The sequence below is a fragment of the Triticum aestivum genome, chromosome 6A (assembly GCF_018294505.1).
Source record: "Triticum aestivum cultivar Chinese Spring chromosome 6A, IWGSC CS RefSeq v2.1, whole genome shotgun sequence".
NCBI lineage: Eukaryota > Viridiplantae > Streptophyta > Magnoliopsida > Poales > Poaceae > Triticum > Triticum aestivum.
Window position 1 is genome coordinate 555,126,891 of NC_057809.1, and position 15,091 is coordinate 555,141,981.

The 15,091-nt window shown below is 44.5% G+C and overlaps 1 protein-coding gene and 1 pseudogene across 2 annotated transcripts; both read right to left on the reverse strand.

Annotated features, from left to right (window-relative positions):
• Positions 1–992: 992 nt before the first annotated feature.
• Positions 993–9,119, reverse strand: LOC123128449 (LMBR1 domain-containing protein 2 homolog A). Of its 2 annotated transcripts, XM_044548450.1 has the most exons (14): positions 8,710–9,119; positions 7,323–7,399; positions 6,564–6,722; positions 5,941–6,154; positions 5,774–5,860; positions 5,547–5,686; positions 4,919–4,999; positions 3,998–4,062; positions 3,621–3,796; positions 3,089–3,219; positions 2,906–2,993; positions 2,509–2,722; positions 2,045–2,139; positions 993–1,932 (listed from the first exon to the last, which is right to left on the reverse strand). In XM_044548450.1, the coding sequence occupies exons 1-14, from the start codon at positions 8,875–8,877 to the stop codon at positions 1,453–1,455; spliced, it is 2,175 nt and encodes a 724-aa protein (XP_044404385.1). In that variant the 5' UTR covers positions 8,878–9,119; the 3' UTR covers positions 993–1,452. The 2 variants fall into 2 exon arrangements, with proteins under 2 accessions (XP_044404385.1, XP_044404386.1); XM_044548451.1 differs by lacking the exons at positions 993–1,932; positions 2,045–2,139 and having other exon boundaries at positions 2,504–2,722.
• Positions 9,120–11,757: 2,638 nt separating this feature from the next.
• Positions 11,758–13,261, reverse strand: LOC123131008 (uncharacterized; annotated as a pseudogene).
• Positions 13,262–15,091: the final 1,830 nt, after the last annotated feature.

Consider the following 15,091-nt stretch of genomic DNA (forward strand, 5'->3'; position numbering starts at 1 on the left):
CCAAAAAAAGCTAATGTTCCTGCCTCTCGCCAGCGCCACCGCGGGTCCGCCTCGTCTCCGGTGGCCCTAGGGTCATAGGGGCACGGTGGATCCTGGCAATGGCCGGCGGGAAGGCTCTGATTTTAGTCGTTCGTTTCAGTTTTGTTAGGGTTTGTATCCTGCTTAGAAAGGCGAGACGGCGGCGGCTCTCTGAAGATGGAATAAAAGTCTCTCCGCCTAGCCCCTGTTTCGGCGGTGCGTCTAGCATCATTGGTGGGCGTGTGGAGGTGTGTCTCTGGCAGATCTATCTTCGGTGGATTTGCTCGGATCTCGTCGCTGTTCGTCTTTATTCGTGTGTCTTTGGATTGGATCCTTCTTATCTACGCTATTCTTTATCGGCGGCGGTTGTTGTTCTGGTGCGTTGGTTCTATGGGGCCTTAGCACGACGACTTCGCGATTGTCTACTACAATAAGTTATGCCCGACTCCGGCAATGGAGGGCGATGACGGTGGCATGCCTTCGGCTCATTTCAGTGCTTGTAGTCGTCGCTAGCTGGTTTATGAATCTAGATGTAATTTTTATTATTTCTAGTGTTCGTTGTACTGCCATATTTAAAGATGAACATATCAGAAGTTTTTTCGCAAAAAATAATAATAATTTACTTTTGTTGATACCCTGCAACTGAAATTAATTTTGACCTTGAATTTTTAACTATTTGTCGAACACCTTCCCATCATATTGTATTGTACTCCCTCGGCTCCATAATATAACCCCCCCCCCCCCCCCCCCCCCTCTCAAAAAAAACTTCCAGACAACAATTTTACTTGGTTCTCATCCGTTACTTCCATAACTTGACTTTCACTGAATATTTGCGGACGTTTAACTGGTGTTAGTTACCTCCGTAGCCCATTGCAAGCACCTAGTGGTAAACTAAACTCAGATGTTCAGATGGTGAAGATATACGGCAAAATACTGTAATATAAAGTCAGATGTTCGCCCACACAAGAGACTTGTGACCTTCAATTTTTTTTTCCATTTAGTATCGGCCGCATGTTTTCAACGCACATCACATAATGCATACCAACTTTACAGCCTACACTCGTCAGCTTCGAGTATGAATTCGTTTATGTTCAATACAGATTTCAACATTTAATAACAAGTAAAATAACACGTCAGCAGTGCCTACTCCCGCAATGTGTGTAAAGCAGAAAAGTGTGATACGGTCACGCTCCCATGATCTCTTGTTGGGGAGAATCCGCTGTCCTTTCTGCAGGGCCTGTGTCATCATGTCACGTGCTTTCATTCACGTCTGCACCTTTCCAGATGGGCAAGGGCGTCTCTGAGCTTCCTCGAAGCACACCAAAACCATCATCTGATCTATACATCCTGTATCTTCTATTCTGCATCTAATGCTACCAAATCCTTTTGATTCCCAGAGTTCAATGTTCTAACTTCTAAGGGGGAAAACACGGCCTATCTTCTCGATCCTGCAAACGGAGGATCCATGTCTCCGGTATTGTCATCGTCGTCGTCATCGTCAAGGTAATCTACGGGTGATTCTGCAGGGCGCTGTTTTATCCTTTGGAAGATGTCATCGAGAGATTCGGGCGAGGAGGCGTTCGAATGAGGAGCAAATCCTGGATCCTGGCGCAAAGGAGTGAACTTCTTGGCACCCATATTCGCTTTGAAGTTCTGAAAACCATTCTTCATTGAAGCCCATGTTTGGGAGATTCCAGCAGCCGAGCGATTTTCAGGATTCCCTTCTCCAAGCAGAGATACAGATGCTGACACTGTTTCCTTTTTCACTGGCTTTGTTGCCTGCCGACTCTGATCTCTAACAGATGAATACTTGGTGGAAATCATTTCCCTGTTGTGAATATATTTTGATTGACCGGCTCTTCCATCAACTCTCGAAGAAGTTGTCCCGGCTTTCATCTCCACTGTATCTTCAATCTGTGTATGACATAACAAGGAGATAAAAAGACTAAACCTTTCAAACAGAACATAGACATATAACTAATAAGATTGGGAAAATATGGTAATTATGCTACAACATCAATGGTACCTTTCCAGATTCAACATCTGTAATCGCGCCATTGAATCTTGCCAATGGAATAACCTGCTCGCCAACTTTATATCCTTGCTCAATCCAAGATCTCTCTGCAAAGAAAGTAAACTTCGCTTAGGCGGAACATGTTTTTGAAAATAACAAAGACAGCATTCCACAACAATTTGCAATGAATATACAAAAGATTCTATAATAATGATCAGATAAATCATCAGATTTCTATTGTAAGCCGGATAGCCCAATATGTTCATTCGCAACAGCATCACACATGCTTTCATCTGCGGAAACAAGAAAACTGAAATCCATGCGGAACTGTGAAAGCTGAAGGGACAAGCAGCTAAAGAAGCAAACAAAAGAACACAACAATGCACTACTGAGAAATGAAAGATACACCATAGAAAAATCTATGCTGATATACTAAAGAGAATGAAGGATATGCCCACACACAAATCGGTCCTAACCTTTTTGCAGAATAATAATTCCAGACGGATCAAAACCATCCATATGTTCTTCTTCACGCTGGAACTTAAACATTTTCCAGCTTCCAAAATAGTCAATCACACGTCCAAAGAAGTTACTAGCAACAAGTAGTGTATAAACAACCATAATTAGTGGGTAGATCCTGTTGAAGCGTCTTCCAAAGAAAGGAACTGCATCATCTATGTTCCCCATTCTCTGCAACATGCCAACATATGGTCCGTTCAGAGATAAACTAGGTGTTATTTATCTGGTGAACAATAAGCAGTGTAACAAAACTGAAAAACTGGGAAGCATTCCATCTTCAAATGTCAACTATATCATCCTCACAAAACAGAAGCACATAGCATAAATAACACGAAGAAACTGTCCAACTATTACCTTCTCAAAAGTAGTTTTAACATTACCACCAAGGCGAATGAGATTCAGGAAATTATAAGAAATGGGAGGTGCATATCTTGCAACCATCCTGCAAAATAGCATTCGGTGCACAGCCCAGAATGAGTTGAACGAATTGGACAGGAAGCACACAAAACATAAAAAAGCAGAACAGTATGAACTTACGAACAGATCATAAGCAAACTGACAGAACTTGTTTGCCGTGGAGTCAGAGAATAAAACATTAACATCCCAATCTGAAATAGCGAATAGTATGTGCATATACACATATACATCAAAGGGACAAATGCAGCAACCTGTAAACAAATAGGAAGTATGTAAGATCATGCAGAATAAGGCTGACGCTACACAATGAATGTACAGCTAGGTGACCCAGACAAGGGCATTCCATTGACTAAGATATAAATTTTATACTGCATAAAATATAACTAATGTCAACCGAGCAAAAGAATAGCAAGGCCTGATATACTGAGTCACCTAGAAATAACTATAGTGACTTGTACGTCTGCATGTGTTTAAATAACAAATGGATGACGGATGCACATGATTGGTGTGCAAACAAACTACAAAGCTATCACCAATAACACAATATAGTACACATTGCAGAAAGCAAGAGCCCATAAGTAACAAAACTTCCCTGTAAACTGAACATGTGATACATTTATTTTAGTTTTTAATGAAGCACGCAATTTCTTACCTGGACTAGAACCTCCTGCTTTCCGACGGATTTTACAAGAATGGAAAAAAGTGATAAATCAACACCACCTGGCAGCAAAGTAGCTTCAGCCAACAGTATAGCAGCTGACATGCAGCCGAGAATAACAGCCAGTGCTTTTTGAAGCTGCTTTCTCAGTATACAACGCCAAATGAACTCTGATAATGCAAGAAAGTATCACTGAGTCAGTTCCATCAATTATTGAGCAAGCCATAAGGCAGTAACTCAAACGTACTAAGAATAATATGTGGGCCTGGAATTTAGACTTTCGTCTAGAAACTGATGTTAAGCCATTCTCACTGAGTAATAGATAAAGACAAAAACTAATAAAAATAGTTGGTAAAGGTCAGAAGGATTACCCATAGTGTCCAAAAGGGATCCCAGTGTGCCTGACCGACTCTCCCTAAAACTCGATACATATTTCCTGTTTAGACAAAAAGAAACTAAATCAATAATGGTTGTGGTTGGATACATCACAAGGTTTCAGACGAGTATAACAAGTTTGCAGTACTTATTAATCGAGGTTTTGCAAACAAATTACTGAGGCATATTTTATAGCTCGTGTAGACATGCACACACATCCATAATGGCAATTGAGATTATTCAGCCCACCAATCAACTATTCTTCGCCAGTACCACACATCACGCTATACTCCCTCCGTTCCTAAATACTCCCTCTGTCCGAAAATACTTGTCATCTAAATGGATAAAAAGAGATGTATCTAGAACTAAAATACATCTAGATACATCCCCTTTTATCCATTTTGGTGACAAGTATTTCCGGACGGAGGGAGTATAAATCTTTGTAGAGATTTCACTATGGACTACATACGGAGCAAAATGAGTGAATCTACACTCTAAAATACATCTATATACATCCGCATGTGGTTCATAGTGGAATCTCTACAAAGACTTATATTTAGGAACGGAGGGAATATATGCTAACATACTAATCAAGCCATTTGTGGAACTATCAACAATCCTGTTTGTACACAGTTTATCTGTTTTCTGTTTAACCAGGTTAATAAAACCTCCATCATAATGATATGGCATATCACTTGACATCATTTATTGAACAGAACTGTCAAGTTATCGTAGCTTTGTGCAGCATTACAACAAGAGAAGGTTCGCCAAAATACAATATCATGAAATATAATTGAATGAGGCAAAAAAGATGCATTACAGTACCTACAGAAAAGTTTAGTGAAGTTGCAAGGGCTATTTTGTCAAGATTAAAATACTCTGGAGATAACATTTAACCAAAGAATTAACAAACTCACCATCCATTTGCATCACGATGTTCATAATTTTTAATAGTGTCCTCTAGATCGAGAGCTTCCATGACATAAGTCATATATTCACTGTACAATAACAAAAACTAAAGTTAATATTATCAGTTAAAAAGGGACAGCAGAACACCAGGAACGTTGTTTCTCTACAAACTAGAATTCCAAGTACAACACTTTGGCATGCCTACAGAAATCTTGCCACACATCTGGAATTTATGACGCTTCGGGCCCAGCTGAGGGAAAAGAGAAAGGAACAATAGTAACATGGTCCCAGGCATCTAGCATTCTACCCAGTACCCACAATCATCGACCATACAATCTTGATTCATATAGAATTCAGCTTAAGATGTAACGTGGGCTAAACACCCGCCTAACTCAGCATACTTAACTAACTCAAGAATTTTGCCAACTTAGGAAATCTTAGGCTGCGAACCAACCCCTTATTACCCTTCCAGTTTCCATACAAACAAACTGCATTAGTTATGTACTCCCTCCGTAAAGAAATATAAGAGCGTTTTGGTGATCTAAACGCTCTTATATTTCTTTAGAGGGAGTACCAGATATTACTAAGAGATACACAAAGAGTAATACTGTTCCCGGTTGGTTTATTCCACAATACCTTTTACACCGATAATACTCCTCATGGGCCATCCTAAGCTGACGTCGGAGAGTGGCCATTGTTTTATCATCTGTATCATAGTCCATATCATTTTCGCCTAATCTGCCACCAGAAGGCTTAAAAGATGGGTCATCCCGCAGCTGAAACGTGCATACAATCACAAGTTACCATCTTTATCGCAGTGTTTTAAATTCAACTGCAAATAGTACTAATAATTGCTTTGGTACCATTTGAGCAACCATTCGGTCAATAATATCCATATAAGGTCTTAAGAGATCACGCTTTGACATTTGATTTGAAGTGGCTTGAGCAACCTGGAAAAGGAACAATACTTCAGCAAACGGCAAGTTGGCAACGAGTATGGGTATTATTAAGGACTTAGAAATGTACTTACAACAATTGAATTTGAATACTCTTGATGAGCATTATCAAGCTTCACGGCCATCTTGGCAACTCTATGAGAAAGTACTTTTTGGCGGTGAGTCCAGTCTGCGTTTTTCCAAATGTTTCTTGGAATTTCACTCAATCCAAAACCAAGAAGAAAAGCACCAGTCACCAGTCCAAAGGTATTTGAGCAAGCCATTAAAAAGCCCACAAGACCTCCATCCCTGTCAAAAATATTTACTTCAGGTCAAGAGTCAAGACTGCACATCACAGAAGTTTAAGTGGCAGCCATTTTGAGAAAACTAGTTCGGCAGAACTCAAGGCAACACAAACGAATAGTGCAATGGCCAATGGATGTAGTCCCTTCGGAGGGAGTAGTATTTTGCAGTAGTAATGATTACATCATGTTTCTTTACCAATCAAAGCTGACCATCCTAAACATGTAGCTTGTTCAATATTGAAATATCAAAAATGTTTCCGTAAAATATTCCATAAGTTATTGAACGACAACCATAAAGAAAGAGCTGAAATGACTTAACTAAAATGTAAAAAAATATCAAGATATTACACAAGGTTATTCACATATCAGGTGACTCGTGGAGCATGGAAGCTCAAGTGGAGATTAAAACATACCAAGCTCTATGCATGACTAAAAGCAGTATGAGTCCAAAGAGGCCAATAGCTCCCACAATTGAATAAAAGAGCAGGTTCATGTGAATACTAGTTTTTAGCCTTTCTCTAACAGTGAAATCTCCAGCATCTTCATAGCCTTGAATAGTAGGAACTACAGCCCTGTTTAGGGACATAGACACAAGCCTTGTGTTAGCGATAAAAGTGCCAATGAAAATGACAAGGATAAAATTTACTGCATCCCATGAGAAATTAATATATGAATTGATAACTAAAGTAGTACCCTGAAAAGCTGAAAAGAACTAGGTTATTATCTGTTCTACTAGAAATAGAGTGAGCAAGTAAGCAACCTTATAGTAACATCAAAACCTTAAATGCCTTGAAACCAAACAGTAAGAAAGTGTCAGGCACATAAGAGAGGGCATGAAGACCCAAAGTGGTTGGACCCTTCCCGGAACCTGCGCAAGCCGGAGCTACGTGCACCGGGCTGCCCCTACAGACCTAGTAAGTTCAGCTGAAGCTGAAACAGTTGCATTGGTATGCAAATAATACGTTGCTAAATCACTGATCTGGGGACTGATGAAGCAGGATCCAAAAAAAAAATTGAATTTGGAAAGTAAAGCTGACATTTTACTGTAAGAAACATCTATTATGCTAGGGCATGTGCACCAACAGTAGTCAGTCCTAGATGCCACTGACAATCAGGAACATTAACCATGGCAGAAAGCAATGGAAGACATGTTGATGATGATAGTTTCATACCATGTTAGGATAAATGTGCTCCAATAAGACCAGCCCCAAAAGAAGCCAATTCCACCTTTATCAAAGCCAGTTAATGTCTGCAAGTGAGGTGATGTAAGAGTTTAGACCGAATAAGTGAAGATCATTTGACAGCACAGTGCAAGGATAAAGTTTGCCATAAATGGCCTGCACTATTTATTGGCTTATGTATATGTTGACATATTCTATTTTTAACTTTTTAACATTTGTTCGCTTGTGCTTAAAACCCATTTAAATAAAGAGGGCAGGATTGTTCCATTTGGGCACGGCTTTGCTCATACAGATGAATACACCAACAACATGTATGTGAAGCAGTAGAGGGAGGGAGTGGCCCATACCCTAATAAGCATGGCATCAGTGGAGCATGTATCTACAAAATATTCAAGGCATGCTAATGTATCTGACCTAGGATTCTTTCTAGCAAAATATTAAACCTTATTTATAGACACTTCGCCTGCACCTGATCTCTATGCTTTGTGGAGGTAACCAAGTCCACGCTCGGACTATTTGCAGCTATACTTCTTCTATAGCATTCATTCAGACTGAAGACACATGTGAAGCTGGACTATGTAATCTGAATAAATGTGTGATTTTGATGCCTGGTTAACATTCCATCTTATCGTTTCGTTCTCAGTTCCCTTGAGCTAACAGTTACTGCTTGTTGCAGCTGAATGCTCCCTTGCTAAAGTCATGTAAGCCGTCAACTAGAGAGGACAAATTTTTTTCCACCTTGTGTCCTACATTCCTATGAATCTAACATAATGGTGAATCCGTGAATGTCATGTGTGGACTGATGACTTAATCGGCAAGTACCAGCACAAACAGCAGAAAAAGTTTATCGAAGGGGACCAAGGCAAGACAATGGAACATTGCTACGGCAATTAGCCACAAAGAGTAAAATAGTGTAGAGACTTCTCAGAAGCTAATTAGAGTCAAGCAGGCCCTATACACTAAACATATGGTGCCAATTTAGCTCGGCCATGTTGTTTATGCTGCATTTCTTAGAACTATGAACTAACCAATTAGTACTCCTGGACAGATGGCATCTCTGATTGACGCAGGGGTGAACCTAATACCCTGTCACCTAGACCTCATTCCGGGACCAGAAGCAGCAACTCAAATGTACGATTCACCACGCGTTCTCCCCTCAAGCACCCGAAACTCCACGCACTAACAGCTTCCCAATCAAAATTCATGTCCTAATACCCCAATTCACCCCAATTGGCGCAAAACCAGAGCACGCAATTAGCTCAGCCCGGGGCGGATCTCAGCGCGCCGAGGCACCGACACCGGAACCGGAGGGGATCACAGGCAACTACGAGGATCGAAATCTAGGGGGCGGGTGATGTAGAGGGATGAGAGATCTGACCGTCCAGATGTCGGCGGGGACGATGATGATGACGGAGAGGGAGCAGAACCAGGCGTAGCCGACGGTGGCCTGGACGTAGCGCGGCACGCCGGGGCCGGCGAAGTAGCGCAGCGTGACGACGACCATGCCCAGCGTCAGGGGCAGCGATATCAGGTAGAAGACCCACATCTCGCCGCCCTCCGCCTCGGCCTAGCCGCGGCGCCGCGCCGGCCGGGAGGAGGGGGTGCGGCGGGTGAGGGTTCGGGGCGGGTCGGGGGCGGGGGCGGTGGGGGCGGACGAGTCCGGCTGGCTCCGGAAGCTTCTCGGCGCCGCGTGGAGGCGGGGTGGGGGGCACGGCTCGGGAGATCGAGCGAGGTCTCTTTTGTCTCCCCGGAGAAGTGGCGGGGGAGAAAGAAGGAAGGCGAGGAAGAAAGATGGTTGCTGGTGGGCTCGGCACGCCGAGCAGAAGCCGCTTTCTTCGGAATAGGAAAATTTTGGGTACGAGGGGAGTAGCACGCACGCACGCAATATTCTGGTCCGCCGAATAAAGCCGGGATATAGTATTATGCGTGGTGCAATGCAGCTATATTTCAGACCTTGCTATGATTTTTTTGTGAAAGGAGACATATGGACGTTTTTTAGTTTTGATTCGAATCAATTGAATGTAATTGTGCGATAAAAAGTCTCCGCCGAAGTTCTTTTTATCGGTCATCGGATTAAACTTTAGGCTTGTTTCTTGGGTAATTTTTATTTGCGGGCATGAACTTTGGGAGATTTATTCGTTTGGCGAAGTGTGATGCAGCTCTTTCACGCCTTGATGATGTGTTTATTGGACTGTCTAATGAACAATTGACTGAATTTCGAATCCAGCATGGGTTAAAATTTTCTTTTGCAAAAAATAAAAAAAGCCTCGGTTAAATTTTTGTCCAACACTAGCGTGACACGTCGACTCCGTCCCTGTATATGTTTTCATCTGTCTGTTTTCCTTCCGTGGAACAGTCAATGTTTAGGCCTCCTTTGGTTTGAAGGAATTTCATAGAAATTTTAGAGGATATGATTTTTATAGGATTTTTTCCTTTAGAGCCCTTTGGTTCATAGGAATGGATTCCTATTCCTACATAGGAATGGTTCCTATCCTCCACATTTCATAGGAAAATAAAAATGAGTCTAGACTCAATGGAAAAATTCCTTTGATGTTAACCAAATGACATCTCGTTTCCTATTCCTACTCATAGGATTTGATATACATGCCATCTCATTTTCTATGAAGTTTCTATTCATATAATAATTCTATCCTATGAACCAAAAGAGGTCTTAATGTTTAACCACCCAAATAAAAAAAATGGTTTCATTCTCCATTATTGTCCCAACTAGCGGATTACCAGCTGCTAGCTGGTGCAAGGTGCAAGCAATCTACTCCAGTATCTGCTGCATCAAAACACATACACTGTCTGATATCCCTGGCACAAGAAAAGGGCTGCATAATTAGAAAAGCTTCATCTTGTGAGTTGTGGCCGCCATGAAGCACTCGGATGAAGTACATGTATTTCAGATACCACTTCCACACATAGATGAAGCAATCACACTGATAGTATTGATGCAATTGGCATACTTCCAAAAAAAAGCACAAGTGAAAAAATTCATAAAGTAACTGAATGTTCCAACAATATAACTAGAGATGCGGGCTCGGATATAGACTTTGACAAACAACATCCACTAGGGTTGGTCCGCAGGCAACACACATAAAAACGACCTAGAGACCACAGAAAACAACGAGGTGTGGTTTCTTTGGTTGTTGGAATGAAATGGGATAATGGGCTTTGGCCATTAGTGCAACCAGTTGTCTCGTGGGGATGTTGATCCTGATCTCCTTGTGGATATTCTGCAACGCAAAAACAAATGCTCACGTCGTTTCCATTTTATTTAGGTAAAATGCTCACGTAGGACAATGAAATCAAATCATGTGCAGTGATGGAAGAATTTCCTAGGGCAAACATCACCTTGTTTTGATACTGAAGGAAGAGAGTGTGAACACTGAAGACAATTAATACTGAGAAACTATGAATGGAAAAAGGATTGGATGAACACTGAATACTGAAAGAGAGAGTTAAATATAAAAAAATCTGAAACAAAAGAAAACGGTAAAGTGCCGTTGAATGCCTGACTGCTAGAAAGAGAAAAACCTCAAAATGAAATAATGAATATACATCTGCACTGAAAATGAGACAATGAGGAAAAAAGAGAGGAAAAGACTGAAACTAAAACCGAGATGATGAGGAACAAATAGGACTGAAACTGGAACCCACATAATGAAACTGACTGGGAAAATTTAAATAATTACGAGAAGAATAAAACCGAAGAGAGAAAAACTAATTGAACTGAGCATCTTAAACACTGAAGAAAGAAATCAAAGAATGAACGACTGAAAAAATTATGAATCTGCAACAAAAAATTCACCCTGCAAAACCATGAATTTGAAAATTTCAAGGAAACCAAAAAGAGCACTATGAACTAAGTCTGAAATAACCAAATCTGTATAACCTGATACATAAAAGCACTATGCAGATTCAGAGGAAATTCCCCCTGATTGTTGCTATCAAAGAAAATAAAAACCCACGAGACGAGCGCCAAGATTCGGGGGTAACAAATCGAACGGGAGCGAAATCAATTTTCAATAGACTGGAAAATAGTAAAAATGGAATTTATTAATACATAAACGGTTTGCGGGGATCTGACTCAATGAATATAATTGCGTAAAAAATATCAGAATAATCCTAGGACTTGTTTTTTGTGTAATTTTTTTGTGAGCGTGAATTTTGGGATGATTCACAAGAACCAAGAGTAGTCTGAAGAGATTTATGTGTTTGACAAAAGAAATGCTTGAAAAGTTATTTTCTTACATTAAGACTTGGAAAAGGACATGGATTATCTTCTCCCGAGCTCAAATACATCCACATAAACAGTAAATTTAGAAAGAAAAAAAAGTAAAAAACTGTTTTTTAATGAACTTCAACAAATGTTCTAACATGGTGCAAAATTTCACCTTGAAAAGACATCCGTAGAGGTATGTACAAAAAAACAAAATTCTGAACTTAAAAGAACGAATTATGGAGCACTCATTTTTTGTTTTCTTGGCACACACCTCTATCCACTCAATGATCCTCTTCAACACACAAGAGCATCGATTTCCCGAAGCTACATCACGCCACACTGCTCACCGTCAATCTTGGTCCATGTCAATCTTGGTCTCGCACGGGCCATCAGGATTGCGTGCCGCTGCTCTTTCCGCCTGACCCCGAAGAAGCACCACTTGATCTATGGCAAGCTCTGCCATTCGGCGCTCAACGCGGGCGGGATCCCGCCGCTCCCTCGCGATCTTCACGGCCACCTCCTCCAGCTTCTTCAGCCTGCGCGTGATCGTCTTCAGAGCCAGCTCTGTGCGCGCGCCGTCCTCGAGCGCCTCCCGCATCGGCGCCAACATGTCGCCGTACATCTCCTGGAGAACCTCCCGGCACTCGCGGCTGGGGTAGAGTTCCTCGAACGTACGCGGCCCGCACGTGGTGGCCCGGCGACGGCTTGACTTCCTCCGGCGGTTCCTTCGCCGGCTCGGCTTCTTCCCGTGATTTCTTCTTTGGCTTTGGCCTGAGTTCTTCTAGTGCTTTCTTGGTGCGTCTTATGGTGACAACCAGCTTGGTGTACGTGGTCTCGAACTCCCACGCCTCCCTAAACTTGGAGAATTTGTCGCCGCTCTTGGGGGCATCGACGGCCGAGGAGGCGCGTTGGTTGGTCGTCTTCCGTTCGTCGACGCGGGGTTTCTTCTTGCACGCGGCGTCGACTCGGATCGTGGCCGTTCCGGCAGCGGGGGCCTTGCGCTTGGGCGCAGGAGCACGGTGCTCTTCCGGCGGCTCCTTCTTGGGCGCGCGACGCCTCAGAAAGTCACGCCCCGTCGGAAGGTACTCCGTGAAACCGCGGAGGAGATGGCCGTGCGCCGACCCGAAAATCTTCCGGGCCTGGTCGTAGATTTGATTCGCGTCGAGCTTGACCTCCGCCCTCACGTGGAAGAGCAGCGCGAGGACCCTGTCGTAGAGCCCGGCGTCCGCCAGCTTCACCCGCTCGAGGAACCGCATGGCCCCGGCACAGTCGGCGTCGACGGAGGCGGCCGCCGGGTGGCGGCGCTCCCTCTTAGGCCGCTTGGGCGGATCATCGCGGACGGGCTCGGCTTCGTGCTGAGCAGGACGGCGGAGAAAGGGGTTGTAGGTGTCGAAACGCTGGATGAGATCGGGATGGCCCTGGAGGAGCGCGTACGCCCTGGCCACGACGGCGGGGATGTCGACGATCTCGCGCCTGCTGAAGCGCGCGAAGAGGTCGAGGAACTCCGCGGTGACGTCCGGATCGGGCGCGAAGCATGCTTTGACCTGCTCCAGGAGGGATAGGGCGTCGTACACCGCGGGCTGCGGAAAGCTCTCCAGCAGCTGCTCCATGGCGGCGGCTCCCTCGGCCTCGATCGTCTCGGCCGGCGGCGCGGGTTATTTCTCTGTAGTGCGGACCGGACGGGTGGGGTTTCAGATTTGACGTTCTCGTCACTTATAGAAAGAAAAGAGAAGAAAAAGAAAGGGTTTCGGACTTCACGGATGGATCAGGGGCGCTTCGTTACACGCCGTGGCCGTTTCGTGTCGTGATCGTGTTCAGCCCTGAATCCGTGACAGGAGTGGATACGGTCTGTAATTTTTTTTTCGAAACGGAGTTATAAGATTTGCCGCATCTATTAAATAAGGAGAGAATAGAGTTTAGAGTTTTACAACACACCCACAGATACGGCATGACAATTACTCGCCCGCGAAAATATTCCCTAATTTTTTTGCACCGACGGTCACCCAAAGCTTGGCCTCGTCGACGATGGCGGCGAGTAGGATGGTCGGTGGCGCACTCTTATGACGGAACACCTGAGTGTTCCTTTTATTCCAAATGGTCCACGAGACAAGCATGGTGAGAGAGGCCAAAACTTACCGGTTGGGGTTACGGTTGTCGGTTTTCTTGTCCCACCATTCGAAGACGGATTCGTCCATGTGCCAGTCGGGCGTATCCATGTGCGCGAGACCAAGCAACTCAATGAGAGACTTCCATAGCCGAATCGTATAGCGGCACTTGAAGAAAAGGTGGGCACCCGTTTTCTTGTTCCCTATTGCAAAGCTTGCAGAGGCTACAATTTAGCCAATCGCCTCTCTAAACGATCGGCGATCTAAATCCTATCTTGCAATGCCAACCATGCAAAAAATTTGACCTTTGAAAGTGCCCATGCCTTCCAAACCATGCGATCCAAGGGGGAAAAAGTCAAACCTAGGAATTGGGCCTGGTACGCTGGCCGTCGTGTATACCCCGTCGTTCGCGTGCTTCCAGACGATGGTATCTTCGGTTTGCTCATGAAGGTGAAAATCATTTAGGAGCATCCATAGAGTGAAATTTTTTTGAATGTGGGCGGCGGAGACAACCGCGACGTGGCTGATCTTGAGGATCCAAGCGTTCCCCTTGAGGGCCTCACGAACCTTCCAGTTTTTTTTTTGCCAAGGCTGCAAAGATGAGAGATGCAATATCCTTGGATTTGCGTCCAAGAAGCCACGGGGAGTCCCAAAAAGGCGTTTTAGCACCATCTCCCACCGTGAGATCATCATGGATTAAATCGTGGGAACAACTCGTAGCATCCGGATCTCTGCCACGCCCGTGTCTGACTAATCTGGCCGACCAAAAACCCCTCTCGCGCCCCTGCGCGCTTTCCAACCCGAAGCCAGCTGCCCGCATTCACACCGCTCTAGAGCGGCCGCTCCGCATTGACGCCCGTCCAAAACGGACATGACCGCTCGCTGGCGCCAATATTGAAGTGACCTGCCGGCCGAGGGCGCCACCCGCGCCGCATTCCTGGTCTACACGCCTGTTCAATGTTGGAGAGATGTTTAGTGGACGGGGCGGATGGATATCTACCATGTCCATCCAATGTCGGTCCCTTCGTCTGCCGCCATTCAACATACTGTCGACCGAGAAGCCAACTCCGGTGCCTGCGAATTTACACACCCGGACGCTTGGCCTCACCGGCATCCACTATTTAAAGGCGGACACATCCCGCGAACGTCACACACAACCCTACCCGCTCCACATCTTCCTCCCGTGCATCACATCCGCCATGACCGCCAGCAGGAACGCTCTGTGGGAGAGCCTATCGACGAAGATGAAGCATGAGGTCGCCGCCCCTTGTGGCCGCCTGGTAGAGCTGTCGTGCCAGGCAGATCGAGGCTGGCATGCCGACCGACTCTTCCGAGGTCTTCGACGACGATCCCACGATGGAGACAGGCTCTGACAACGACTTAGCGCCGGAGCCCATGCCGATGCATGTCGGCTTGACCATGGAGCA